Genomic DNA, 27,804 nt, shown 5'->3' with positions numbered 1-27,804 from the left:
AGCGAAAAGAGTATAAACAAATGAAGGAGTTGCATGTATTTGTAGAACTGGTAACTACAATTCAGAATTTACTATATTAGGAATTATCCACAATTGTCCATAGTTCGTTTTTCCTTTTACTAGTATCACAATCTGTTTTAGATCCCATTATAACTTTTCCAACCACTGATTGTATACCATTCGATAAATATTTGAAGCCAACATCATGTAAATCCTTATGAGTCACAGCCATAACTTCAGCTCTGTGACTTTGTAATACATCTGGGGTTAACCTTAAATAAAACTCATTGCACCCTTTATTGCAAGGAGGAACTGGTTGATCTATCGATTGAAATACTCCCAACTTGGCCTCTATGATTTCTTGTGGGGAAACCTTAGCTAGCTCTGTCTTCAACCACTCTTTAGTTTGATCGAAAACATCTAGAGTTTGCAGATTTCTGGGATCTCTATAACTGAAGAATGTGAATACTCCATCTGTAGTTAACTTGGCGCCCCCTCCATAAGCGCCATACCTTTCTCTAAGATTCGGAAGAAGATATTTGTATGTCAGTAGCCTGGCAAGTACACGAAGTCTTGCATATTCCGGATTTGAGTAGGGTACAGTTAAAATAGATTTACTACAGTAATTAACAGGCACATTCAGAACCTGATGCTGGCATTGAGTTCCATTCTTAGGGGTGAGAACTTTTCCAGTTACATAAGTTTTATCACATAGAGGAACTGTTGAAGTTTCTGGTATCTCATTGACAAATTTTCGGAAGGATTGTAATACAACAGGTAATTGCTCCTGTGAAGCATTGAGACAACATCTGAAATATAGAATACAGATATTAATCTTAACTATAATTTATTTGTTTTTATAGTGATAAAAATGCATACTTGGTTGTGACTGCTTCAGGTAATGTAACTAAGTACAAAATTAAAGAATCTTTTATCATAGTATGAAAACCCAGAGAAAATTCTACATGAAAGTTTTAGGTGTATACAGGGTGTTACATTGGTAAACGAAAACTGCAACAGTGAATAGAGAATACTGAGGTGGTTTTAAATATACCCTATTTACTTGAAACTGAAGTTTACCCCAGTAAATAAACTATGCTGATCCAGTTGAAACAAAATATTCACCATAAAATGGGAGCCATCACAGAGCATTCTAGCCAAGCTGTCATCAAGAATTTTAGTGTTAGATTGAATGAGAGTTGTGAATGTGACAATAGATATTTGGACAATATTATTTTTGAGAAATAAATTCCCAAATAGTTCATTTTCTGATTATGTAAAAAAAAATTTTCAATGAGCAGATTATTTTTTTTAAGCTTTTATGAATATAAACTTTCATTCGAGACACTTTACATATCAATAGAATTTACAAAGAATAAACTAAATTCTCACCTCAAGTTTTTCTCATTAAAAATTGCTTTTCCAATTCCAAATATGGCCCTCAGCATAGCTGGATAGTTTGATACACTCATCAATCTTTTCATGTATGCAATATGTTGTAATCCAGTCAAATGTTCTTTTTGACTTGAAGACCCTGAAACTAAAGCAGCTGCAGCCTGCATTGCATAAATATGTCCTTCATCAGCTAATCCTTGTGACAAATTTGCCATATACAACTGGACCAAGGTTTTAAATCTTGTAACATCTTCTAACTGATCCAGGTTAAATAGTTGAGACCACAATTCCCACATATCTTCTAAATTCTTTTCAAGACAGAAACTAGATATTACCACCCCCGGTTCATAATTGTGTAAGGTATACAAACTTTCTCCAATATGAATATTAAAATCTAAACCTGAAGTTTTCCTTTGAGCTAAACTATCGAACTCTTTATAATCCATTTTGGAAGTACCCAATTTGTTTATGACATAACAAAATATGGGTAAAAGCATTTGTTGCTCTGGAGATAAATGCACAGTACTCAAAATTCCCTTAAAATAAACAATGCCATTACTATTTACTGTGTTTATTTGTACAGGAATATGTCCTATATTGGTATGTATAACAGGAATTCTTTCTACTTCAGTGCTCACATCCTCTATACCCAATGTAGGAAGAATTTCAGTATTTTGAGGTTTAGATTGTCGATCTTTCAATTTTAAATTCTTCTTGAACAGCTCTTCTCTTTCTTCCTGAGAAAGCTTTGCGACCTTTTTTTCTGTTAATCTTTTTTCTTCTACATTCAATTTGTCCTCATACTCTACATCAGGTGTCATTGTTATTGTTAAACGGTGACAGTTGTCTTTGAAATATTTTCTGACCATTTCTTGCAGGTACTTTGGATTTTCCCGTATATTTTCTTGCAATTTTTCAATCAATTTATTTATTTCCATTGCTTTCAATATCTGTCCATTGTGATTCCAAATAGGTACGATGCCAAAAAGTAAATTTAGTCCAAAATTCGATGTTTCATGTTTTAATGACAACTCAATTCTATGTAATACAGAATCAATGTGTTTTTCATCAAATCCAACTTCTATAACTTTATCAATAGTATAATCAAAAATTTTAGAAACTCTATGCATGTCTCCTTTTTTCAAACCTTGGAGTCCCACTGTAAAAATACTATTTTTCGGCTGATTATCAAAACCCGTTGTTTGAGTGAAACCACCAGAAAAGTTTGGTTCAATCATGGTCCTATAAAATGGAGCGTTTGAACCTCTAATGAGTAATTCACTTATGAATTGTAGTGTGAATGTCTCATAAATGTCTGTAATATCAGACATTAATAAAGATATTAGTACTGAGTTCTGTTTTTCAATAATATCACCCATATTCTCAAAACGACCATAAATATGTTCTTGTTTAGGGCTTGTCCAATATTTTTGAGATGGAACTTTAGTGTGGTCTGGAGATAAAAAGTTATATTTTGATAAATATTCATTGTTTAGGTATTCAAGGGAAGGAATTAATGGAAAATTTCCATAAGAATAAAATCTTGCATTGCTGGGATGGTAATGATTTTTATGAAAGTTCTTCAAATCATCCCAAGTTAAGTCAGGTATTTTCATAGGATCACCACCAGATATAACACCATATGTATGGTCAGGTAAAATCAGATTTTGTAACTTCTGACCTAATATTCTTTCGTTTTCTGAGAATGCTCCCTTCATTTCATTGTATACTACACCAGTTAAAAACAATGGTGATTTCACATCATTCAAATCAACATTCTCCAGCCTCCAACCTTCTTCCATAAAATCTAATTCTTTAAGTTGAGGTCTAAACACTGCATCCAAATATATTTTTTGTAAATTTCTATAATCAGTCAAATTCTGACTGCTAAAAGGATACATTGTGAAATCTGAACCAGTCATAGCATTCATAAAGGTTGCCAAAGATCTATTTAACATTTTAAAAAATGGATCCCTCACTTGGTACATTTCTGATCCACACAGAACTATATGTTCCAATATATGAGGTACGCCTGTACTATTTTTAGGTGTTGTTCGGAAATTAATGGAAAACACATTATTCAAATCATTCCGGAACAGATGGAGATATTCTGATTTTGTCTTCTCGTGTACTAGTAGAAGGGCAACTACTTTGAACTCTGAGATTTCTTTAATTTCTTTAACTTCAAAACAGTGAATGGTATCACCAACCACAAATTTACTTATATCAGACACTACAGTTTCATGAGCAACTCTTTTCACTGGAGCAGTAGTAGAAGAGAATCCTAGAACAGGCTTGGATGAATGCCACAGATGTCTCAAATTTCTATGCCACATTTCTTCAAAAAAAGATTATAGTTAGAGATTACAAATAATCAATGAATATTTCATAAGTACATGAAATTTCTGTTAATACTCAAATCATACCAGAAGACTTTGTTCCAGAAGTTGCATTATTTATTTCAATATTTGGTTGAATGAAAAAAATTATTAAACTGAGGATAGTTGCAAAGGTTTTCACTGTTTATCTCTTCCGAATAAATTAAATAAACATTCAAAAATACTTTTAAATTTTAATTTGATAGTTTTAACTTGGATTTTAAGGAACCTTATTACAAACCAAGTAATATCAAAATTGGAACAATTTCAGAAGAATCTAAAATTGGGTAAAATACATTGTCTTCAGAATACTCACTTTATTGTTTTTCATCAAAATTTTAGCTTCAAAATTCACATAACTAACCAATCCAAACTCCACAAACATCAAAATTCAGAGGTACCAACACAATGAAAATAAACCTCCTTGAAAATTAAAAATCCTTCAAAACACGATTTGTTTTGGTATAATTTTTTATTTCAAGGTAGGACGCAGTGCAAAATAAATTTACGCTGGTTCTGTTCTGTCCTTGAAAGAATATGGTGCAGAATTTATTAATCATACTAAATGGAAATGAAAATGTCACTTACCAAAGGATTTCCCACGTCGAAACAATTAACACAATTTATTATCACTGCAGTATTTTCAGGATTTTTCTGTAAATCACACCTTTTGCAAATTAATGAAGGTAAATTAAATGGGCTTGTACTTGCACTACTTGAAGATGAATAGATGGAGTCGGTTGGTTCCACAGTCAAGTCATTTTTCAAACATGTAACATAAATTTCCTACCAGATGAAATTAAAAAACATTAGTAAATTAATGGAAACGATTTTGAAATCTGAAATCTTCAATCGTTTCAAATTAGAGTGAACGAAATATTTTGTTTGTATTCACGGAGCAATTTTTAGTACTTGAAAAATTCAAATTTTCTGTCAATAGTGTGAACAACTTAACCAACAATAATCTCAACATTAACATTTGGGGATAGGGATGGGCAATAATTATCGATATATCGAAATATACAGTCCATTCAGGAATTATTGACATCCCGGGTGACTTTGGAAAATCGAAATTAAGTTGGTACTGGCTCATTCAGTAACATTTTGAATTGCAGATTTCGGGTTGGCATTGGAAATGTAATGACATTTCCAATGCCATTGAAATGAAATCTAACCTCCTGTCATTTGCCAATGGACAAATGACAGTTTGTTGGTGTTATTGGTTTTGTTTTGATCGAAGAAATTTTGAAACTTAAAAGTTGTATCAATTTCAAACACACATTGATTAGTTTATTTGAGCAGTACTGTTTGAAAAAAGGAGAAGGCAAGTCATTACAACCTGGATTATTAGTGGAAGAAAACCTTTGCAATACGATTTCACCTTCAAAGAATCATTTGATGAATGATTTGATTGTTACCAGAAGCCGATCCAAAAGCAACCATTATATCAGCCTGGATGAAATTTGACCAAAAAGCATCTGGATTTTAATCAATCAAAGACAACATTACATAAACTTAATTGGTTACAAGTTCAAAACAGTTAATAAAAGGAAAATTCTTATTGATAAACAGAAAAATATAATAAGCTGAGTACGATTTTATGGTGAATACAGAGAATATTTGCAACAATATGTGAAATTCATTTATCTGGAGGAAACTTGGTTATTTGAAAATGCCAGCATTATTCAACAGTGGACTCTAGAAAAAAAACAAAATGTTTTTCAAGTATATTCAAGGGTAAAAGTAGAAGGAGCACTATTTTGAATGCTGGATATTTGGATTTTTACCTGGATGTTTTGTTTTGACAGTGGTGATCATGAGGATTATATAAATCTATGACGAGAGAATTATTTTATAATTGGATTACTAAACAAAGTCTTGGCATTGCATCTATAGTTTATTTATATTCTATATTGAAATTGAGTATTGTTATATCTGTTTTTTGTTCTTCAATGAGTAATCCAAAAATCTAATAAATTCCAATTGCTTTATAGAATTTTTTCGGAGTATTCAATCAAAAAATATATTCAGAAGAGTAACTTCAAGAATTTCTTCACCTCTTACCCACTTGAAGATAATAATAGAATACAATAAAATTTTAAAATTCACAAATTAAAAATAATTTCATGCAAAAATGCTTTTAGTGAGTGAGCTAAAGCTGTTATGGGCAAAATAATTTATGTAATTTAATAGAAACTAGTATAAAAGCATTTCAATAAAAATCAGAAAACTCGAGTATAAATAGTACCTATATTTTTCATACAAGTTTAATCAATCATTCATGTCATGAACATTTTCAATAAATAGTGACTTTAGAAAGTAATTGACACATCGGCTGATGAATTGGTTCCAATTTTGAAAGTTGCAGTACAACTGTGATGTCAAAATTCTTCATATACTAAATGGATTCTTTGAATTTTATTTCTGTCTTATTATGATATTGCTCTTCCATTCACTAAGCTTGGGATGGGCAATAAATATCGATATATCAAAATATCGATATTATTTTCAGAAAATTTTCGATAAATATCGTCGAAATTTTTGATGCCGATACTACCGATTGTCGATATTTTCAACCGATATTATCGATACCTATATTTATACAGGGTGTCCCGGGAAGAATGCAACAAACGGATACCATGAATGAAGGTCATCATGTAGGTCTCGTATCAAAAGGTTTCAATCGCCTGAGTGCCTTTGTTTGGGATATGCAGGATGATGTCCATCGAATGCGTGAAATTTCACAGTTCAATAACTCTTTAACTAATCGACCGAATAATTTAAAATTTTGAAGTTTTGTCGCCCTTTACTATCCCTTTCCCCTGAATGTTACTGAAATCGAGTAAATCAGATCCGGACTAGGAAAATTTCAGATTTTTCCTATTTCCGTGGATATCGGATCACCCTGTATGTGAACATTGGGACTTTTTCCGTTTTTGTAACCACAAAGAATTGATTCATAATAAAAATTCTAAATCTCTACTTGGCACGGTCATACAGGGTGAACAATAAATATTCCTTTAAGAGTGAATTTTTTTTTGTTCAATAATTCTTCAACTAATCCACCGAATAACTTCAAATTTTTAAGTTTTGTCACCCTTCACTATCGCCTTTCTTCAAAATTCAAAATCTTTCAAAAGGGTTTTTAATTATACGAAGCTATGACCCAAAGTTATATTTTTTCAAATGGGAACACTAAATTTCTGTGCCATTTTTTGAAAGCTTAATTTTTCCTGATTTCAAAAATATATAACATGGTTTGTATTGAAATAAATAACAGAAATGGTCAAAAACCTTTTTTTACCTAAGGAGTCTCAATATTTCTATGGTTTCAACTGTTGATGAGCACATAAGAATTGAGCTTTCTATAACAAGAGCAGTGTCCTTCCGTCAATCTGATTATTTCTATGCTTTTTACTTATTTCTACAGAATTCGAATCTAGATATATTTTATAGTTTCGAAAATATAAATGAACTCGGAGAAAATTTTCTAGGTTGCTTGAACACAGTTTCAAATATTCATCTATTGAATTCGATGCGAAATATCGAGAAGATGTGTCGACTGTGCATTGTCAATATTAGGTTAAATATTACTTCTTGTTTGTTCCCTTCGTAATTATATTGTTGAGTTCAATCATATATGCGTTGTTTCATTTTCTATTTAAAATGGTGCGTATTCATTCTGGAGACCTATGAAAATAATCTTCTGATACATCCATCTCATTACAACTCTTTCGATTGAAACATTCGATCTTGTGGATCTTTTCGTTATTTCCAAATCAATTTTTCGATAAAAAATCTATAGAACATATCTAGATTCGAAATTTGTAGAAATTGTTGAAAAGTATAGAAATAATCAGATTGACAGAAGGACACTGCTCTTGTTATAGAAAGCTCAATTTTTCTGTGCTCATCAACATTTGAAACCATAGAAATATTGGGACTCTTGGATAAAAAAGGTTTTTGACCATTTTCTGTTATTTATTTTGATACAAACCATACGATGTTATATATTTTTGAAATCAGGAAAAATTAAGCTTTCAAAAAATGGCACAGAAATTTAGTGTTCCCATTTGAAAAAACATAACTTTGGGTCATAGCTTCGTAGTTAAAAACTCTCTTGAAAATACGAACACGCCACTGGATTCTGTATTATCTTCAGAACTAGTTTTTAAGGTTCACAATAGGTAAGTTGGGCAACTCATTTGAATATTTTCAGCATTATTGTTAGTTTTACAATATTCATTGTTAGAATGTCTTAAGTCAACTCTATTTCGTCTTAATGTATTGCCCAAATTATCTTTTATGATATAAGAACGAGGAGCTTTATCTACATTTACAATTTTACCAGGCTCCCAACATTTAGATATGTGGTTATACATATATTGTTACATTATCATGTTGTTCTAAAGGCTACAGATCCCTTGCATGAGCATCATAAAATGACTTATTAAGATTTATTTTAGCTTGAATTCTTTCTTTCACATTCACACAAAGTTCTGGCCTCAATAGTTCAACTGAAATTGGAGTTTTTGTTTTACATCTATGCGAATACATTAATTGTGATGGAGAGTAGGTAATTGATATGTTTTAATGGCATGTTCTTGTAGTTTAACAATGAAGATTCAATATCTCTTTGTTCTTCCATTGCTTTCTTAACTATGTTTTTACTTATTGACACACCTTTTTCAGGTAAGCCATTTGTTCGTGGATAGTAGGGACTTCTAAATACTACAGAAAAATTCCATTCAGCGGCAAATTTCTGTACTATCGCGCTATTAAACGGAACGTTATCAGCAATCACTATGTCCGGAGATCCATATTTTGCAAAAATAGATCTCATTTGACCAACAATTGTCTCTACACTTTTATCTTTGATTTTAATTAGTTCGAGCCAATTAGAATATGCGTCAAACATTACGAAATAGCTAGAACCTCCAAAAGTGAAAATATCTGCGCCTACTCTTACTGGTATTGGAAATTGTAATAATTTCTCTTTAGGATTTTTTCTCATATACTTTTCGCATATCTTACATGATGATATACATTTTTCAAGTTCTGTCGCTAACCCAGGCCAATAAAATATACCTCTAGCTAACGATTTCGACTTTTCAATCCCAAAATGACCCTCATGAATTAATTTTAACATGTTCATTCTTAAACTTTTTGGAACAACAATTTTGTTATCAAAAAACAAAATGTTGTCTTTAACAGGTGCGTCAAGTTGGTGATCCACTCCCAGAATTTTGGTATCAAATTGTTTTGGGTATTTTGTGCCCATTTTGTGCCAATTTTTGCCGTATGAAAAAAATTTTGTGCCCATTCGGTTTTCGAGATATTTCGAGTTTTTCCCGTGAGTCACCAACTTGACGCTGTGACTCATACATGGAAATTTTCAAATTTTTTTATTTGGGTATTTTGTGCCCATTTTGTGCCAATTTTTGCCGTATAAAAAAAATTTTGTGCCTATTCGGTTTTCGAGATATTTCGAGTTTTTCCCGTGAGTCACCAACTTGACGCTTTTTTTTTTTTCATTTTTTTTTATTTGGGTATTTTGTGCCAATTTTTGCCGTATTGAAAAAATGTTGTGCCCATTCGGTTTTCGAGATATTTCGAGTTTTTCCCGTGAGTCACCAACTTGACGCTGTGACTCATAGGTACATGGAAATTTTCAATCTTTTTCATTTGGGTATTTTGTGCCAATTTTTGCCGTATAAAAAAAAATTTGTGCCCATTCAGTTTTCGAGACATTTTGAGTTTTTCCTGTCAGTCACTTACTTGTCGGGCGGAAATTTTCTTATTTAGATAAATTGTGATCATTTTGTGGCGTATGGTATGGATTATGCTTCGGATAAATCTGCATTTGCTTAACCTCATATGCAAATGCGTATAAATTTGCATATTTTCAAGATAAAATTTGTTTTCAAACCAATAGAAACAAGCCAAATAGAACCGTACGTCGAGAATATATTTGACGAATCACAACCAACTTTTATGAGCTATTGACTACTAAACCCCTAAGGAAGGGAGTGTTTGGAGAAAATATTTATCCCGATTGATAATATTACTAACATCTGTTAAGTATTACAAGGGAAATCATAATCGATGTTAACTTGGTCAACTTCAGAGCAGAGCAGATGGAACAAAACTGAAAGTAAATTAAGAGAATTCAAACGATGTTCAATATTCTTTAAGGCAAAATAAAGACGGTAAAATAAGTCTGACAATCACATGTGCTTTCGATTGATTGATTCAAGGCCTTGCAACAAATGTTTGTGTCAACCAAGATGAATTGAACAAGGGCAGATTTTACTAGCGATTTATAACAGAAAATGTCATAAAACACATGGTCGAAATGTTGGCGGTAAGTCTTCAATTTAACATTTCTTGATTTCACGGAATTTATCACTTTTTTTCCATAAAACCAATTATATCTTATTCATTTCAGCATCCTCATCGAATTTGATCATATATTCCGAAAGAGCATTAAATTTGCCTTAATATGAAAAGTCATAAGTGGCAAAAGAGTTTAACTGACGAGTGTGGTGAGGTAGTGAATATAAATATTCTGAAGAGAGCCAAATAAGTCGTATCTCTCCAATCGTTTTATGAATGAAAAATTATAAATGAGAATATCTTTTCTTTGCAGTAAAAACTTCTTCATTTAGTAGGCTTTCGAACGGCATATCAAAGTTTTGTGCTAGCTACTTTTCTTCTGCTGTAATATCATGGCTAACGCGATGACAATGAAAAAGACAAAAATACTCAAACTTTCCTTTGCCCTATTTCAGAGCTTCTTTCGATTAGAAATTATTAATTTCTACCAAACTTGATATTTTATACAATATAAACAGGTAATTCAAAAGATAACCAAATTTGATTATTAAATACAAAAAAATATGAACGAAACAGATGAAAACATTAAAATAATTGTTCAAAATGTCCTCTCTTTTGTTCAATACATTTTCCACATCTTTTTATTGTTGAACCCTCCACTCTTCGAAGTTCACTACGTTTTAGATGCATTCGTTCACACAACGAGTGGATTCTTTCAATAAATCTTCTTGAGACTGAACGCGAATTTGTACACTTTCTCTTTAAAGTGTTCCACACATAAAAATCTAAAGGGTCAGATCAGGGCTCTTGGGTGGCCATCACTGGACCGTATCTTCCGATCCAACTCATTCCAAAATATTGGTTTATAATTCCGCTACATTCCGACTATTATGGGCACGGCAGCCATCCTTCTGAAACCAAAAATTTTGTCTGGTAGACATTTGGTCTAATATGCCTGGTAGGTTCTCTATGAAAATATTTTTGAATTCATCAGAATTAAGACGATCTGGAAGAATTACTGGACCAAAAAGTTCGCCCCTCATCAGTCCCAAACATACGTTTCTCCTCAATTCATGTTGGAAATGGGTAACAACAGTCGCATGTGGGTTTTCCCTTTTCCACAAATGGCTATTTCGAGCGGCAGGTGGCGGTTGAACTTATTTGATTTGATCATTTTATTCGGTAAAAATAACTGGAAATTAATTCATTTTTTTATGAAACATTGAGTTCAATAGAAATAAGTATTTCCATGTGAATTATTTCAATATCCAATCATAAGCACCTCCGAAATAAAGCAAAGGAAAGTTTGAGTATTTTCGTCTGTTTCATTGTCATCACGTCAGTCATGATATTACAGCAAAAGGAAAGTAGCTAACACAAAACGGGATATGTAATTCGAAAGCATGCAAAATGGAAAAGTTTTTACTGCAAAGAAAACATATTCTCAATTTAAGGATATCGGGTGTGGTCATCAAACTCTATAAGATCTATCTCATTTATTGTACCATCCCAGCTTTCGATCATCATTGTGTGACCATCTGCAGGGAGCTGAAATATACATTCAGTGAGACAAAAACAACAAACATGACTTAAAACACTCACATCAATTCGAGATGTTGAGGAGTTAATAGTTAAAAATGCTTCAATGGTCTGATTATTAATCTGGAAACTACGATTTTTCATTCAGTATTATCTCTCAAAATTCTTGAAAACATATTCTCATTTATAGTTTTTCTTTCATAAAACGATTGGAAAGATACGACTATTTTGCTCTCTTCAGAATATTTGGATTAACCACTTCACCATACTCGTCAGTGAAAATCTTTTGCCACTCATGACTGCTCATATCAAGGCAAATTTAATGCACTGTCGGAATATATGATCAAATTCGATGAGGACGCAGAAATGAATAAGATATAATTGGTTTTATGGAAAAAAGTGATTAATTTCGTGAAATCAAAAAATGTTAAATTGAAGAATAACCACCAACATTTCGACCATGTGTTATATGACATTTTTTGTTGCCAATCACTTGTATAATCTCCCCTTGAAGTAGGGCCGTTTCAAAAGTGTACACCCTGTATATTGTTCAATTCATCTTGGTTGATTTCAGCGAGAAACTTGCTGTCACAAAAATTTGTTGCAATCAATGGATCGAAAGCACATGTGTTTGTCAGACTTATTTTTCTGTCTTTATTTTGTCTTAAAGATATTGAACATCGTTTGAATTCTCTTAATTTCAGTTTCGTTCCATCTGTTCTGCCATTGTTCGATTATTTTGTTTTTGAAGTTGACCAAGTTAACATCGATTATGTGTTCCCTTGTAATATTTACCAGATGTTAGTCATATTAGCAATCGGGATAAATATTTTCTCCAAACACTCCCTTCCTTAGGGGTTTAGTAGTCAATAGCTGATAAAAGTTGGTTGGGATTTGTCAAATATATTCTATTCGGCTTGTTTCTATTGGTTTGAAAACAAATTTTATCTTGAAAATATGCAAATAAAACCGAAAATTAGTAAATATGCACTGCAAGGCAAAAATATCTCATTTGAGACACAAATTTATACGCATTTGCATATGAGGTTAAGCAAATGCAGATTTATCCGAAGCATAATTTTATAATACAATGCTCGTCGATGAAGTGTGCTACATTTATCCATCGCACTGGAATAAGTACAAATATTTCGAAAACTGTAGGGGAACAAAATCCATACCATACGCCACAAAATGAGCACAATTTATCTAAATGAGAAAATTTCCGCCCGACAAGTAAGTGACTGACAGGGAAAACTAAAAATATCACAAAAACTGAATGGGCACAAAATTTTTTTTATACGGCAAAAATTGGCACAAAATGGGCACAAAATACCCAAATAAAAAAAAATGAAAATTTCCATGTATGAGTCACAGCGTCAAGTTGGTGACTCACGGGAAAAACTCGAAATATCTCGAAAACCGAATGGGCACAAAATTTTTTTTATACGGCAAAAATTGGCACAAAATACCCAAATAAAAAAATTTGAAAATTTCCATGTATGAGTCACAGCATCAAGTTGGTGACTCACGGGAAAAACTCGAAATATCTCGAAAACCGAATGGGCACAAAATTTTTTTCATACGGCAAAAATTGGCACAAAATGGGAACAAAATACCCAAAACAATTTGATACCAAAATTCTGGGAGTGGATCACCAACTTGACGCACCTTAACTTACAACTGGTGTTTTAGTTTGTAAAAAACTTTTACTTCTGAAGTTAAATTATTTTTGTTCTCAGGCCAAGAATTCTCAACATAATTCATTACCATATTCAAGTTTTTATCATTTCAAGTTTCAGTTCTGAATTGTTCGAGTCTATTATTTGATATTGGTAGATTTTGTATTAGCGCATGAACTGCAAATTCGATTTCTTGATTAGATTCAAGTCCTTTATTATTCTGTAAAAACGCTCTAGATAAAGTATCCGAAATATACATCTGTTTACCAGGTTTGTATGTCACACAAATATTATAGTTCAATAACTTTAGTCTAATTCGTTGCAATCTTGGTGAAATTGACGCTAAGTCCTTTCTAAATATTGTTTCAAGTGGTTTATGGTCACTAAAAAGTTTTATTTTAAAGCCTTAAATGTAAAAATGAAACTTCTGCACAGAAAATAAGATGGCTAGTGCTTCCTTTTCAATCTGTGCATACTTTTCCTCAGTTTTTGTCAAACTTCGAGACGCGAATGCAATTAGATGTCCCTCTTGTAAGAGACATGCCCCTAGACCATTTTTTGAGCTATCAGTTTCAATAACAATTTCTTTTCTTTGATCGAAATATGATAAAACAGGAGTGTTTGTTAATAAATATTTCAACTGATTGATCGCATACTGATATTCCTGATTCCACTTCCATTCTGTATCATTACAAGTCAATTTTCTAAGACAGGTTGTTATTTGTGATAAGTTCGGAATAAATTTGCCTATATATTCGACCATTCCTAAAAACCGCAATAGTTCTGATTTAGATTTAGGATCGGGCATTTCTGCAATTGCCTTAATATAAGCCTTATTTGGCTCTACACCCTTTTTTGAAAGAATTTGACCCATATATTTAACACTTGGCATTTTAAACTGAATTTTATTTTTGTTAAATTTGATATTATATTTTAACGCTCTTTCAAGTACAGTTTGTAGTGTTCTATCATGATCTTCTTCAGTTTCACCACTGATTATCAGATCATCAAAATAAATTCCATTTTTTATATCCCCAAACATTTCGTAGTTCTGAAAAACCTCTGGAGCTGTAGCTATTCCAAATGCTAACCTTAAAAATTTATATCTACCAAAGGGTGTTCCAAACGCTAAAAGTTCTGAACTTTCATCATCTAAACAAATTTGCCAGAAACCATGCTTCATATCTAACACTGTGAAATATGATTTATTACTTAGTATAGATGATATTTCCTCAACTGAAGGAATTAAAAATGGCTCTTTTTTAATAGCAACATTTAAGTTTTTTGGATCAAGATACAGACGTATGTCTGCCGAAGATTTCTCAACAATTACTAGCGCATGTAACCAGTTGGTAGGTCCATCTATTTTCTTTATGACATTTTTATTTTCTAGTTCATCTAACTTTAACTTTAATTTATCTTGCAAGGAATGTGGTACTCTTCATATGGGAGTTACTTTAGGAGAAACATTTTCATTTAAAGTAATATGATACTCATTTAGAAAGGATCCAAGACCTTCAAAACAACTAGGATATTGTTTGATAATATCCTCTACCGAGTTAAATTTACTTCTTACAGAATCCAATCGTTTAACCAAATTTAGCTTTATACAATCCTGTAACCCTAACAAAGGACTTTGATTAATAACATCTATAACAATAAAATTAATAGTTTGCTTGATGTTATTAACTTTACATATCAGTTCTATCTGACCTTTTATATTCAATTTGAATCCAGAATTTCCATATGACACTAATGATATATTTGAATTTCTCATTAAATTTTGACAACAAAGTTCTCTAACATAATTGAATGGCAAAATACTGACCTCAGCACCAGTATCGAGTTTGAAGTTGATTACCTTATTACCTACAATAATATTCTTTCTCCACTCTGTTTCACATGTCCTTTTGCTTCCTTTAACATCAGCTATCTTTACATACTTTGGCGAAGTGGTTATTTCCTTGACACTGCACATGTCTTTCTATATGCAGGACATTTTCCTCTTTCATGTTTACGTCCGCAATACATACAGTCTTTCTTATTAACAGCACATACTTCAGTCTCATTTTGTAACATTTTTGATTGAGATTTGCTGATCTCAATGGCCCTCCAACAATTGATTGCCTTTTCCAAGGTTAACTGTGGTTCTCTTAATAACCTTTCTTGTGTGTCCTTACTGAATATACCCATAACAATTCTATCACGAACCATGTCATCTGGATTGGTATATTCTGTTGTTTGAACAGCCTTCTTTAGTTCAGTAACGAAATTGTCGAATAACTGACCTTCAACTTGATTTATGTTGTGGAATTTAAATCTTTCGAAAATAACATTCTTCTTTGGAGAGCAGTATTCTTCAAACTTTTGAAACACATCTTGAAATTTTTTGTTTGTTTCCGGAATTTGAAATGTGTTATACAAATCCAACAACTCATCTCCTCCCAAATTCAGCATTACTGCTATTTTCTTTCCTTCTGATTCTTTGTCTTAGTTGCTAGCAGTCATGAATACCTTCAGCTTTTGGCTGAATCTTTTCCATTTGTCCGATATATTACCGTCAAAGGTGATTGGTTCCTGTGGTTTAAAATTAAAGAAGAAGAAGAAAGTTGTTTTAATCTTCTCGTCTACTTTGCCAGTCGTAGACACACCTGACACCATGTATTATCTTCAGAACTAGTTTTCAAGGTCTGGTGGAATAATACTAATTACCAGTTAACACTTTATAATTAATACTTTCAATGTTTTACAAGCACATACAAAAAAGCCTTAATCCTCGTTGACGTTCTAGCAGCCATTGTTGTTTCACAGATTACATGTCATATCTTAGTCTATGGAAGGGGGTGTATTCCACAATATTACATATTATATTTTACAGATTCTACGTAAAAAAGTGCCTGTATAATGTTTTAATTTCAGACCTCTAGCATCAGTAATAGCGGAGATATAAATGTTTTTCGATATCACCATTTTTCCAATTTTCGCTTATAACTTGAAAACAAAAGAAGGTGGCCAAAAATGAATACTACTCTTGTTAGTTTCTCAGAAAAAGAGACCGAGGATAGGGTATCAGATTTGGTCTATCTCCTCTGGTTCAAAAGTTGTAGTGCTAAAACATCGAAATTTGCCCACCCTGTACAGAGAATTCTCATCTTGTACATTTGACTTTGTGTTTCCAAAATTGCTAAAATCAGGTTTAATTTGATGCCGATTTCTAATTATGGTTTTATCAGAATTGCTCAATCCAATATTATAATTTCTGTGATGTTCATCAATATTTGTTATTGTTCCTGGTAAACTATACGAACCATTATTCTTAATGAGTACTTTTTGATTGAGTTTGAATTTAGGTAAATTTTTTGTATTTCTGTCAAAATAATATTTATTAATTTTTTGTTTTTGCTGTAAGTTATTTTTGTGATATTTGTTATTTATTATTTTAGGTTTTAGATATTTTCAAGTGGCAGGTAAAATACTTTCTATGTTTAAAAATTGTGCAGAAGTTATTATTTATCGATTGGTGTATTTCTAAGTTCTAACAAAGCTATATTGAAATCTGTATTATCATATAGACATTTATTCAAAACAGATTTAAGAGTACCTATTGTTCTCTCTATTTGACCATTAGATTGTGGAAAATACGGACTGCTTGTGGTATGCTGAAATCCCCATTCCTTAGCAAAAGACCTGAAAGAATTTGATGCAAATTGTGGACCGTTATCTGAGAAAATTTCATCTGGTATTCCAAGTAAAGAAAATATACGTTTCAAGTAATTAATTACATTTTCTGATGTAGAATTTCTATTCACACATTCAACATCCATTGATTTTGAAAAATAATCAACTAAAGCTATGTAATATTTACCCTTTAATTCAAAAAGTGCTAGCAAGCAGGATCAGATGCGGAAGGATACTGATTTGGTTCAGTCTATACTGAAGGAGTGTGAGGTTTCTGAGCAAGACGTAAAGCCTCATAGAATTGGGAAGTTTGATCCTACCAAAAACTCAAGAACTCGTCCTTTGAAAGTACGTTTGTCCTCTCCTGATTTGGTTCCTGTTATATTGCGCAGGTTCAGAAGATTGAGGACCAGGTTCGAGAAAATTTATATCACCCCGGATAGAACTCCCCAGCAGATGGAATTTTATAGATCTGTCAGGGCTGAGCTAGATCATCGCTTTGCAGGAGAATCCGATCTCCGCATTAAGTATATATCCGGCGTTCCTTCGATCGTACGCTCGACCTCGGAAAACTAGCTGGCTCCAACGGGATTGCTTCTGCTGATTTGTCTCGTGAGTCAGTGGGTGTGACAGTTTATTATCAAAATGCAAGAGGACTTAATACAAAGTTGTCTCAATTTTGCAAATCTGCTTGTGAATATACACATGATATAATTTGTATAACAGAAACATGGCTTAGTGATTCGGTTTACGATGGTGAAGTTTTACCGACTGGCTATAGTATGGTGAGGTGTGATAGGCAGTTCGCAAAGGTTGATAGATCTCGCGGTGGTGGTGTGCTTGTTGCATTCTCTGACGTCGTAGTCTTCGGTATTTTGGATACAGCATTTTTGACGGATCGTGTTCCATTGATAGACGTTGTTTTGTGTCGTTGTGCCGAGCCGTTTCCTTTCGTTATCTGTGCACTACATATTCCCCCCGACGTAACAGCTTTTCAGCTTGAAACATTTACGTCTCTTCTGGAGATGAGATTTGTTGGCGAAAACATTTTGTGTGTGGGAGACTTCAATTGTCCAAATTTTGCTGGGCCCGATAGTTGTCCCAAGTCTATTTTATTGAGGAACTTTTGTGATCTCATGAAATTACGCCAATTTAACTCCATCTTTAACAGGGATAATAGATTGCTCGACTTGGTTCTCGCGGGTGACAATGTTGAGGTTTCAGTGGTGCGTTCTGATTCCTCTTTTGTTTGTGAGGATATATATCATCCTGCATTGCATATAGTTTTTTCTCGTGAATCCCCCAAGCGCCAAGTAGATTTTCCGCTACGTGAGAATACACGATACAATTTTTTGAAAGCTGATTTTTCTTCGTTGTGTTCATCAATCGGTTCTTTTGATTGGAGTATCATGGAAACATTTAAAAGTGTGAATGATGCCTTAGATTACTTCTATGTTAAACTATTTGAGATTATTGATGACATTGTTCCTAAGATAACTCATTCATCGGATCGGCGCAGGTTTCCAGTTTGGTTCACAAAAGACTTAAAGCGTAATATCCAAACAAAAAATTATTACAGAACGAAATGGCGTACTGAAGGTGATAAAAAATATTTAAATGAGTTCAAGTTCATGGATGGTGCTTGCGGAATGGGATTATTTTGAATTTGAAAAAGTGCTTTAAAGTTACTTACACGAGAAAAATGCAGCCGCTCACTTTTAATTATCATATTGGAGACCACCTGATTGCTACTGGAAGCCGCTTTCGTGACCTGGGAGTCCTATTTGAGAGCGATTTGAGTTTTGTCCCACACATTGAAGAGATATGTGCCTCTTCTTGTAGGTCATTGGGATTCCTCTTCAGAAGCTTTAGGGAGTTTGATGATTTGTCTGCTCTTAGAAGCGTTTACTTCTCGCTTGCTGTTAGTAAGTTGGAATATGCTAATTTATTATGGTTTCCAATATATGCAACTCATCTCACTCCGGTTGAGCGAATCCAGAGGAAATTTCTTAAGTATATCATGTGCTGATCTTTCGGGTATCATGGAGGAAATGGGAATTTCAAGTTTCCTTACACGTCAGACCATACAGTGCGCAAGATTCGCACAGAGGCTCCTTAGCGGAAGAATAGACTGCCCTTTCCTGCTTTCCCGAGTCAACATCCTGGTGCCGAGGGTGGTGACCAGACATCCGCTGGCGTTTGGCCTGCCTACCCCTCGGACCAACATACTTCGACGAGCCACTGTGTATCGGTTTTGTGAAAGTGCTAATGAACTAAGTTTTGATATGTTTTCATAGTTATAGTATTGTAGTTGATTTTTAAATTTGTAGAAAATTTTGAGTTTTGATTTGGGATATCTTTTTCTTGTTTATGAAATACTTATTTATTTGTACCCTCTAATTGGGAACTCTCCTGTTGGGTATAAAAAAAATTTATTATTATTATTATTATTAAAAAGGTCTATCCCGATTTTTTGCCATGCTCTTAGAGGAATTTCGTGATTAATTAATGGCTCTTTTTGTGGAGATTTGGAAAGAAGTATACAAGACTTACACTTTGAAATTAAGTTATCAATATCAATTGACATATTAGGCCAATAAAATAATGTTCGTGCTCGATATTTAGTTATTTCTCTACCTAAGTGACTTAAATGTAATTTTGAGAGTATTTCTTTCTGTAAACTGCGTGGAACAATTAGTCTATTATTGAAAAATAATAATCCATCTGAAAAAATAAATTATTTCTTTTTATGAAATATGGTTTCAAACTATCAGGAATTTTTTTATTACACGGCCAACCATCTTTCATACAAGCTATAACGTTTAACAGAATTGAATCCTTTTCAATTTCAGATTTGATATTTTCCAAATTTCTATTTGAAACAGGTAAATTTGTGGCTATAGCTAAAATTCGAGATTAGATATTTTCATCTAACAAAATTTCATCTTGATGATAGTTATATTTATTCGAATCATAGGAGCGAGAAAGAGCATCTGCTAGAGCTAATTTAGAACCAGCTTTATATATTAATTTCATTCTATATGGTTGTATCGATATCAACATTCGTTGTAAACGCATGGGACATGCATTGTGTGGTTTTTTTATGATTGAAACTAAAGGTTTGTGATCAGTCTCGACAGTAATATGTTTTCCATATATATATTGATGAAAACGTAAACAACAATAAGATATCGCGTACATTTCTTTGCCAATTTGTGCCCAGTTCTTTTGCGTATCTGATAAAGATTTTGAAATATAGTAAACAGGCAAATTATTTTGAAATAAAACTGCACCAATGGCATTTTAAAATGCATCAACAGATAATGTTATTGGCAATTTATTATTGAACAATTGTAATATTGGTTTATTCAGCAAGATTTTTTTGAGTTTTTCAACATTTTCTTCTTGCTGATGATTCCAGTGCCATATAACATCTTTTTTAAGTAGAATTCGTAAACTTTCGGTACGAATTTCGATATGTATGCCACCATACCTAGAAATCTTTCTAAATCTTTTCTACATTCCGGTTTTTTGAAATTTTTTATTGCAGAAATTTTATCTTCATCAGGTTCAACGCCATTTTTTGTAATTATGTGACCCATAAACTTGAGTTTTTCCACACAAAACTCCCACTTTTCCAAATTTAGTTTGAAATTTATTTCACGAGCTTTTTCTAATTCTAATCTTAATCGAGCTTCGTGTTCCTCTCGTGTAGAGCCCCATATCAAAAAATCATCAATGTATGACAAAACACCTCTCATATTATCGAAATTTTGTTTTATGTATTTCTGAAATACTTCAGATGCAAGCTTAATTCCATAAGGCATGCGCAAAAATCTGTATCTGCCGATGGGTGAACTAAACGTGCATTTGAAGGAACTTACTTCACTTAATTCAATTTGCCAGAACGCCTGACTAGCATCAAGTTTTGAGAAGAATTTTGCATGTGACAGTTCAGAAATAATTTCATCTACTGTGAGAAGAGGAAAATTTTCAGAAATGATGGCTTTATTTATTTGCTGAGGGTCTATGCAAATTCTAAGATTACCATTTGGTTTGTGTACTAGAACCAAACTATTGACCCATTCAGTTGGTTCATTTACATTAGCTATAATTTCTTTTTTCTCGAGATCATCTAAGAGGTTTCTTAATTTATTACGTAAAGAAAATGGAACTTTTCTCGGAGGATTGATTACAGGTTTGATAGAGTTATCTATTTTAAAACAATAATCTTGACATTTCAGAGCACCAATGCCTTGAAATAAATCTTTAAATTGAATAATAATTTTTTCTTTATCGAATTTGTTATTTCAATGGAACCAATGAATTTAAGTAATTTCATTCTTTCGCATTCTTGTTTTTCCAGAATAGCGGGCGAATAGTTATTTTTTACAATATGAAATTCAACATACCCATGAAATCATTGTAATGACATAGTAAAGAGCACTTACCCAAAGTCTCAATATAAGTACCAGTATATGTTGATATTTTTAAACTACCTACATCATATTAAATTATTTTCATCAACATCTAAAACTTTCAAATATTTTACAGGTATATCATTGATTTCAGCACCACTAACAAGTTTAAAGTTGATCCATACGTTATTTTCAAATTTTAAATTTATATTCCATTGCAATTTTTGATTTTGAATTGGCTTACTCACACAATTTATGAAAATATCTGAAAAGGAACAAGATTCATCAGAAGTTGTATTATCAGAATTTGAATTAATTTCCAAATGATTGTTGGTTACAGAAATTTCTTTCACTGATCGACAATATTTCGCGAAATGATTCACTTTTCCACACTTTGCACATTTCTTTCCATATGCCGGACACTGATTTATTGAATGTTTATTACCACAATTTCTGCATGTAAAAATTTTGTTTCTGTAGCTCATGGGTCCTTGTTGTCCTAAGTTGTTTTGTCCTTGTTTATAGCTGTGGTTTTGTTGTTTTCGTTCATTATAGTGAAATTTTTGGGGTTTTTCTAATCTTGAATCATATTTGTTAGATTATGTGGCAGGTTTTTCATTGCGAGGCTTGCTTATTTTATTGATGATCCAGCTACTTCATTTGAGAGGGATTTCATTTGTAATTTAGTCCTTTCCGAAATCTTACATAATTCCATTGCTTTCTCAAGCGTTAGATCCTTCGTTTGTAGTAGAGTTTGTTTCACTTTAGAATCAATTATGCTCAGAACTAATCGATCTTTGATTAAACTATAACGAAGATCACCAAATTCGAATGTAGCACTAAGTTGATGCAACTCCACAACATATGTATCAATGCACTCATCCATCTTGTTGATTTCTCAAGAAGAATTTATATCGTTCATATGTGATATTTTTTTGCGGTTTGAAATGCTCATCGAATTTGCGTAGAATTACTTCGAAGTCCATTTTGTTTCATCAATTTTATATTCGAAACTATTGAATATTTTCAAAGCTTCAACGCCAATAATACTTAACAGAATTGATGATTTCATTTCTGACGATTTTTCAGGAAGAGCCGTTGCTTTCAGATACAATTCGAATTTTTGTTTGAAGAATGTCCAGTTTTCATCCAGTGATCCATTAAAATTTAGTTGTTGCGGCGGCGTAATTCCAGTCGCCGTAATGGAGTAATTTGTAATTTTTTTTCTACACGATTGAATTCTTGAATTTGATGACTGAATTTGTAATATTTATAATATCCAGATTTTCATACAGTTTTTCAACTGTTTGTTGTTATTTGCAGTTTTTATTTCGACGAATTTAATACTGAATTTCACTTGAAAAACTTTTGTCGCAGCGCCATGTGTTGTTCTTATTCAAAAGAAATCTAATCGGAAACTTCTCTGTTTATTCAAGTACGAGAACTACATGGAAAATGAGTAGGGGTTAACACATGCGTACAAACATTATAAATATAACATGAGAATTTGAATATACAGGGTGTGGCGTAATTAATGGATAATCCTGTACTGGCGAATAGGGGGAGGTCATGACCTACCAGAAAATGTAAAGTTATGTTCAGTAAAAATATCATAGTTTTCGAGATATCGGACAATTTCATTTTTTCTAACAAGTGCACCTTTACTCACTAATTTCAATGCTGTGATCACAAATCTTGTTATTTCTTTGGGCATTGTTTTCTATTTTACTCTCAAATAGCTGTACTAAGAGATAAACTACCAAATTCCTACCATCCTGCTTAAATAAGAAAAAAAAATAAGGATAAACCTTATGTTCGCAAATTCACTTACTTTTTTCTTTAAGTTTCAGTCGTTATGGTGAAAAAAAATTGTATTGAGACCTTTGTGAACATTTCATAAATAAATTGTCAATTTCATTGCGGTTCTAAAATGTTATAGTACATGTTATTTTTTTATTGGGTGCTCGAAGTACGTTCCATTATTACAACTGAGGTACTAATTCCAGTGAAAGAGAGTTTTAGGGATTTTTGATAATACCTAATAATGGTTAAATAAAACACAGTAATATTTCGACTATTTATTATAAATTACAGTAAGTGCTCGAAATGTCCGCCTTCTGCACGAATGCACGCTTAACATATTCTAATAAAAGATCGTTTGATTCGTCGCGCATATCTGGCTTGATTAATATTTCGAGTTGCTTCGTTAATGCGTGTGCGTAATTCTTCAACTGAATTTATCGGCTTGTCATATACCTTCTCTTTGAGACATCCCCAATAGAATAAAATCTAATGGATTTAGATCAGGAGATCGTGGTGACAAAGAAATTGTACCTATTCGTCTAATACAACTTCTCTGGAATTTTTCATTCGAATAATCACGTACCTTTCGTGCGAAATGTGCAGGGCAGCCATCATGTTGCAGCCACATCCGTCTCCTGTCTTCTAAATTCAAAATTTCTAGTAAAAGCGGCAGTGTATTTCTCAGAAAATGAAGGTATCGGTTAGCTGTTAGTGTTTCTGGAAACTCAAATGGGCCGATGACTTGCCCATCAAAAATCCCAGTCCACAAATTAATTAATTCTTGTCTCATTAGATGTGGATTAGAGACCTGCCAACTATGCATATTATGCAGGTTGAGATAGGAGTCGGATATGGCTGCCCTGCACATTTCGCACGACAGGTACGTAATTACTTAAATGAAAAATTCCCGAGAAGATTGATTGGACGTATGGGTACAATTTCTTGGCCACCACGATCTACTGATCTAAATCCATTAGATTTTATTCTATTCGCGATGCCTCAAAGAGAAGGCATATGACAAGCCGATAAATTCAGTTTCAGAATTACGCACACGCATTAACGAAGCAGCTCGAAATATTAATCAAGCCAGATATGCGCGACGAATTAAACGATCTTTTATTAGAAGATGTTCAGCATGCACTTATGTTAGCACTTACTCTAATTTAAAATAAATAGTGAAAATTTTACTGTGTTTTATTGAACCATTATTAGGTATCATCACAAATCCCTAAAACTCTCTTTCACTGAAATTAGTACCTGAGATGTAATAATGAAACGTACTCCGAGCGCCCAATAAAAGAATAACATGTATTACACCATTTTAGAACCGCAATGAAATAGACAATTTATTTATGAAATGTTCACAAAGGTCTCAATACATTTTTTTTCACCATAACGACTCAAACTTGAAGAAAAAAGTAAGTGAATTTGCAAACATGAGGATAGACCTACTTTTTTTTTCTTAATTAAGCAAGATGGTAGGAATTTGGTCGTTTATCTCTTAGTACAGCTATTTGAGAGTAAAATAAAAAATAATGCCCAAAGAAATAACAAGATTTGTGATCACAGCATTGAAATAAGTGAGTAAAGGTGCACTTTTTAGAAAAAAATGAAATTGTCCGATATCTCGAAAACTATGATATTTTTACTGAACATAACTTTACATTTTCTGGTCGGCCATGACCTCCCCTATTCGCCAGTACAGGATTATCCATTAATTACGCCACACCCTGTATATCATGACAGTAGAATCGAGGAACGATCCCCGGTGAACGTTCTATTCTAATGCCGTCAAGAATTGACACCCTGGGGTAACACGCACCTAAGATGTCTAAAAACCTGGTGTATGGACTGATTAGATTTTGTTTTGCCAATTTTGAGAATATTTGTTACGTTCCGTTAAGTCAACTGTTGGTAACGCTATTAACAAATTATGACAGATTCTTGTTATTTATTATTTATGAGTTTTATGACATTTTGTACCTATTATATGTATCTTGCATTTTAGTTATGACCTGTGTAAGCAATTATTGAAATTATAAGAACAGCTCAACTCCAATGGAATCTCTCTCTCTCTCTTCCTTTATTTCAAATACATATTTGAATTTATTGTAGTGAACATTTTGTTTCACGACTTTGCACGATCATACTCGGTTACACATCGCTTGTGATTGGCCAGGATCGGGTTTTAATTAATGTATTCTGTCAAAATCAAAGAAAAAAAGATCGAAATGACAAGTTTGACATTGCGGCGCCGCCACGAAATAAAAATTATATTTTCAATTTGGTCGAATGTCATTCCATTAAAAAATTGACGAGTGCATACACCTCGTTTTTAAACATCTTACACGCACCTGACTGGAAAGCAGCTATTATGGTACAAGCTAAGCGCTACTTGTTGTCACAGAAAATCAACTCGAAAACCTCCACAGCACTCTTGACCAGGAATTTAAATGAACGCTCGTTGTTCTAAGGTAAATTTCATAGAAAACCACAAATGATAGAGATAATGCAGAGATAACAATGAGACGCACAACTCCCCTTTAAATATTTTTCAATATCTTGCATCCTTGTCGCATATCGATAAAGGCAATACGCTCTATTAGTGATGACGTCACACACCGCCATTTTAGTTCTCCTGTCAGTGTTCGGAATCCAAACAAACAAATTGTCATTCAAATTAGTACGTTGTCGTTGAAGAAATTGGCTTATTTTGATAAATAAGATTATTTTTCTAATTCTGTGGTTATTCTGTTCATTCTTCCACATCTTGTAGAACAAAATCGTGCGAGAATATATCAGAAACCCACAGTTTTCATGGTTATATTTTATTATTATATGTTGGTACTCCGAACTTTCCGCCACGGCTTTATCTGTCAATTCATCAATTTGCCATAAAGAAATTAGTTCTGCCAACCAACATTTTTCAATGCAAAAATCACTAAATGATATTTATGGAAATATTTCATTAATTTCAATAAAAATGCAATGAATTAAAGAAAATAATGTATACTACTCGTACAGAAGGCTCATTCTACCACTCGTTCATTCAAAAACTCGCCACTTCGTGGCTCGTTTTTGAATTTTGAACTCGTGGAAGAATATCAATGCCTTCTGCACTTGTATTATAAATAACTATTAAGGAACGATTTTACTATCAATTGATAGACAGAAGGCACGAGATTAATGCCAGTAAGTTCGAACTTGAAGTTCAACTAATAAACTCGGCTTTTTGCAAAAACTGGGGAATGATACAGGATTCAAACTTACTGGTATCAACCTCGTTCCTTCTGTCTATCAATTAATACTGAAATCGTTCCTCAAATACTCTTATTTATGAAAATAAGCCAATTCCTTCAACGACACCGTACTAATTTGAATGACAATTTATTTGTTTGGATTCCGAACACTGACAGGAGAACCAAAGATGACGTTGTGTGACGTCACACTAATAGAGCGTATTGAAGGTGGTGCCACATCCTCTTTTGTGCAGCTTTAGCGCGGGAATTTCAAATCAAAATCAATGGATTTTAATTTCATTGTGTTTGGGTTGTGTGGTCTTGGAGCAATTTCGTGTAATCATAATATTGATACTGAAATTTTCGCCATGCTCAATATTGCGATTATTAATTATTTCTTGGCTAGAATACCGCAAAACATTTTCGCTACTTATATGGACGCGTGAAATTAAAAAAAAAAACGGAAATACATCTTATATTATCCTTGACTCCTATTGTATTGAAATAAATAGGTAAATATATTTCGTAGTGCTTCAACTATAATTAAGAATATTTTATTTTCTAATTCCAAAATTGCTATTCGAGTTTCATCCACCTTGCACCGAAGGGTAGCATGAAGTGGAATCGGGCATAACACAAAAAACTGTGGGCACCTCATGTAATGGAGGAATTTAAATCAACAATGATGATAAAATGTTTGCGTGTGTAGCGTGTTATACATAAAAAATTTAGGTAGGTATGTGAACACGTTATAGATCAAATAGTAAATATTTACATCAACTCCTTCAACTGGACCAGTGCATTCAGGTTTATATTCTATAAACTCATTCTCATCAGCACAATTTGCTTCTGATGTTGCAGATTTGTTTAACATATCATTGTTTACCATATCCTCATCACCAAACGGGTAAGAAACTGACCTTGGAGCTTGATAGGGTGCAGAAGCACTTAACGGTCTGGAACCAGTTGTCTGTGTGGCTGTTTGTGTAGCCTCTATAGAAGAATCTGAAAAAATTGTGCTGAAATCTGAAAAAATAAACTATACCACAAAAAACCTTTTGATTTTTTTTGTCTATCTTCACATAAGGATATTGATATAAATAGTAAAAGAGCAATTGCAAGTTGAAACTGTAGTTCAGAGAACATCTTGAAATTATACACTACAAATTTTGAAAAAAAAAGATGACATGTCGATTTAACAAAATTCCATTTCCAATCAAATTTAAATGTCAAATAGAAGAAGGACTCACAGAACTTGTTGCTGTCAAAACAAGCAGAGAACCAAACTGATACCCACAGAACACTAATATACAAGAAATGAAAACTCCTAACTAATCCG

The 27,804-nt window shown here is 32.8% G+C and overlaps 2 protein-coding genes across 4 annotated transcripts in view; both read right to left on the bottom strand.

The window, feature by feature from the left end:
* The window catches only part of LOC123671345 (probable methyltransferase-like protein 25), a 55,958-nt gene that overhangs the window by 16,757 nt on the left and 11,397 nt on the right, over positions 1-27,804 (bottom strand). The gene's annotated exons all lie outside the window — the stretch shown is intronic.
* Positions 16-27,682, bottom strand: LOC123671344 (presequence protease, mitochondrial). Of its 3 annotated transcripts, none has more exons than XM_045605117.1 (6): positions 27,521-27,682; positions 27,241-27,470; positions 4,362-4,559; positions 4,090-4,299; positions 1,393-3,733; positions 16-809 (listed from the first exon to the last, which is right to left on the bottom strand). In XM_045605117.1, exons 5-6 carry the CDS (start codon positions 3,729-3,731, stop codon positions 77-79), a joined length of 3,072 nt encoding a protein of 1,023 aa, XP_045461073.1. In that variant the 5' UTR covers positions 3,732-3,733; positions 4,090-4,299; positions 4,362-4,559; positions 27,241-27,470; positions 27,521-27,682; the 3' UTR covers positions 16-76. The 3 variants fall into 3 exon arrangements, with proteins under 3 accessions (XP_045461073.1, XP_045461074.1, XP_045461075.1); XM_045605118.1 differs by having other exon boundaries at positions 4,090-4,294; XM_045605119.1 differs by lacking the exons at positions 27,241-27,470; positions 27,521-27,682 and having other exon boundaries at positions 4,362-4,741.

This window comes from Harmonia axyridis, chromosome 1 (genome assembly GCF_914767665.1).
Source record: "Harmonia axyridis chromosome 1, icHarAxyr1.1, whole genome shotgun sequence".
Lineage (NCBI taxonomy): Eukaryota > Metazoa > Arthropoda > Insecta > Coleoptera > Coccinellidae > Harmonia > Harmonia axyridis.
This window is presented reverse-complemented; position numbering and strand designations above follow the sequence as displayed.

Bases quoted from the DNA above. Each gene is read 5' to 3' on its own strand.
- LOC123671344 (XM_045605117.1), bottom strand. From the start codon at position 3,731: ATGTGGCATAGAAATTTGAGACATCTGTGGCATTCATCCAAGCCTGTT. The intron at 810-1,392 runs GTGAGAATTTAG...TCTATATTTCAG, and splicing joins TTTAATGAGAAAAACTTGAG to ATGTTGTCTCAATGCTTCAC.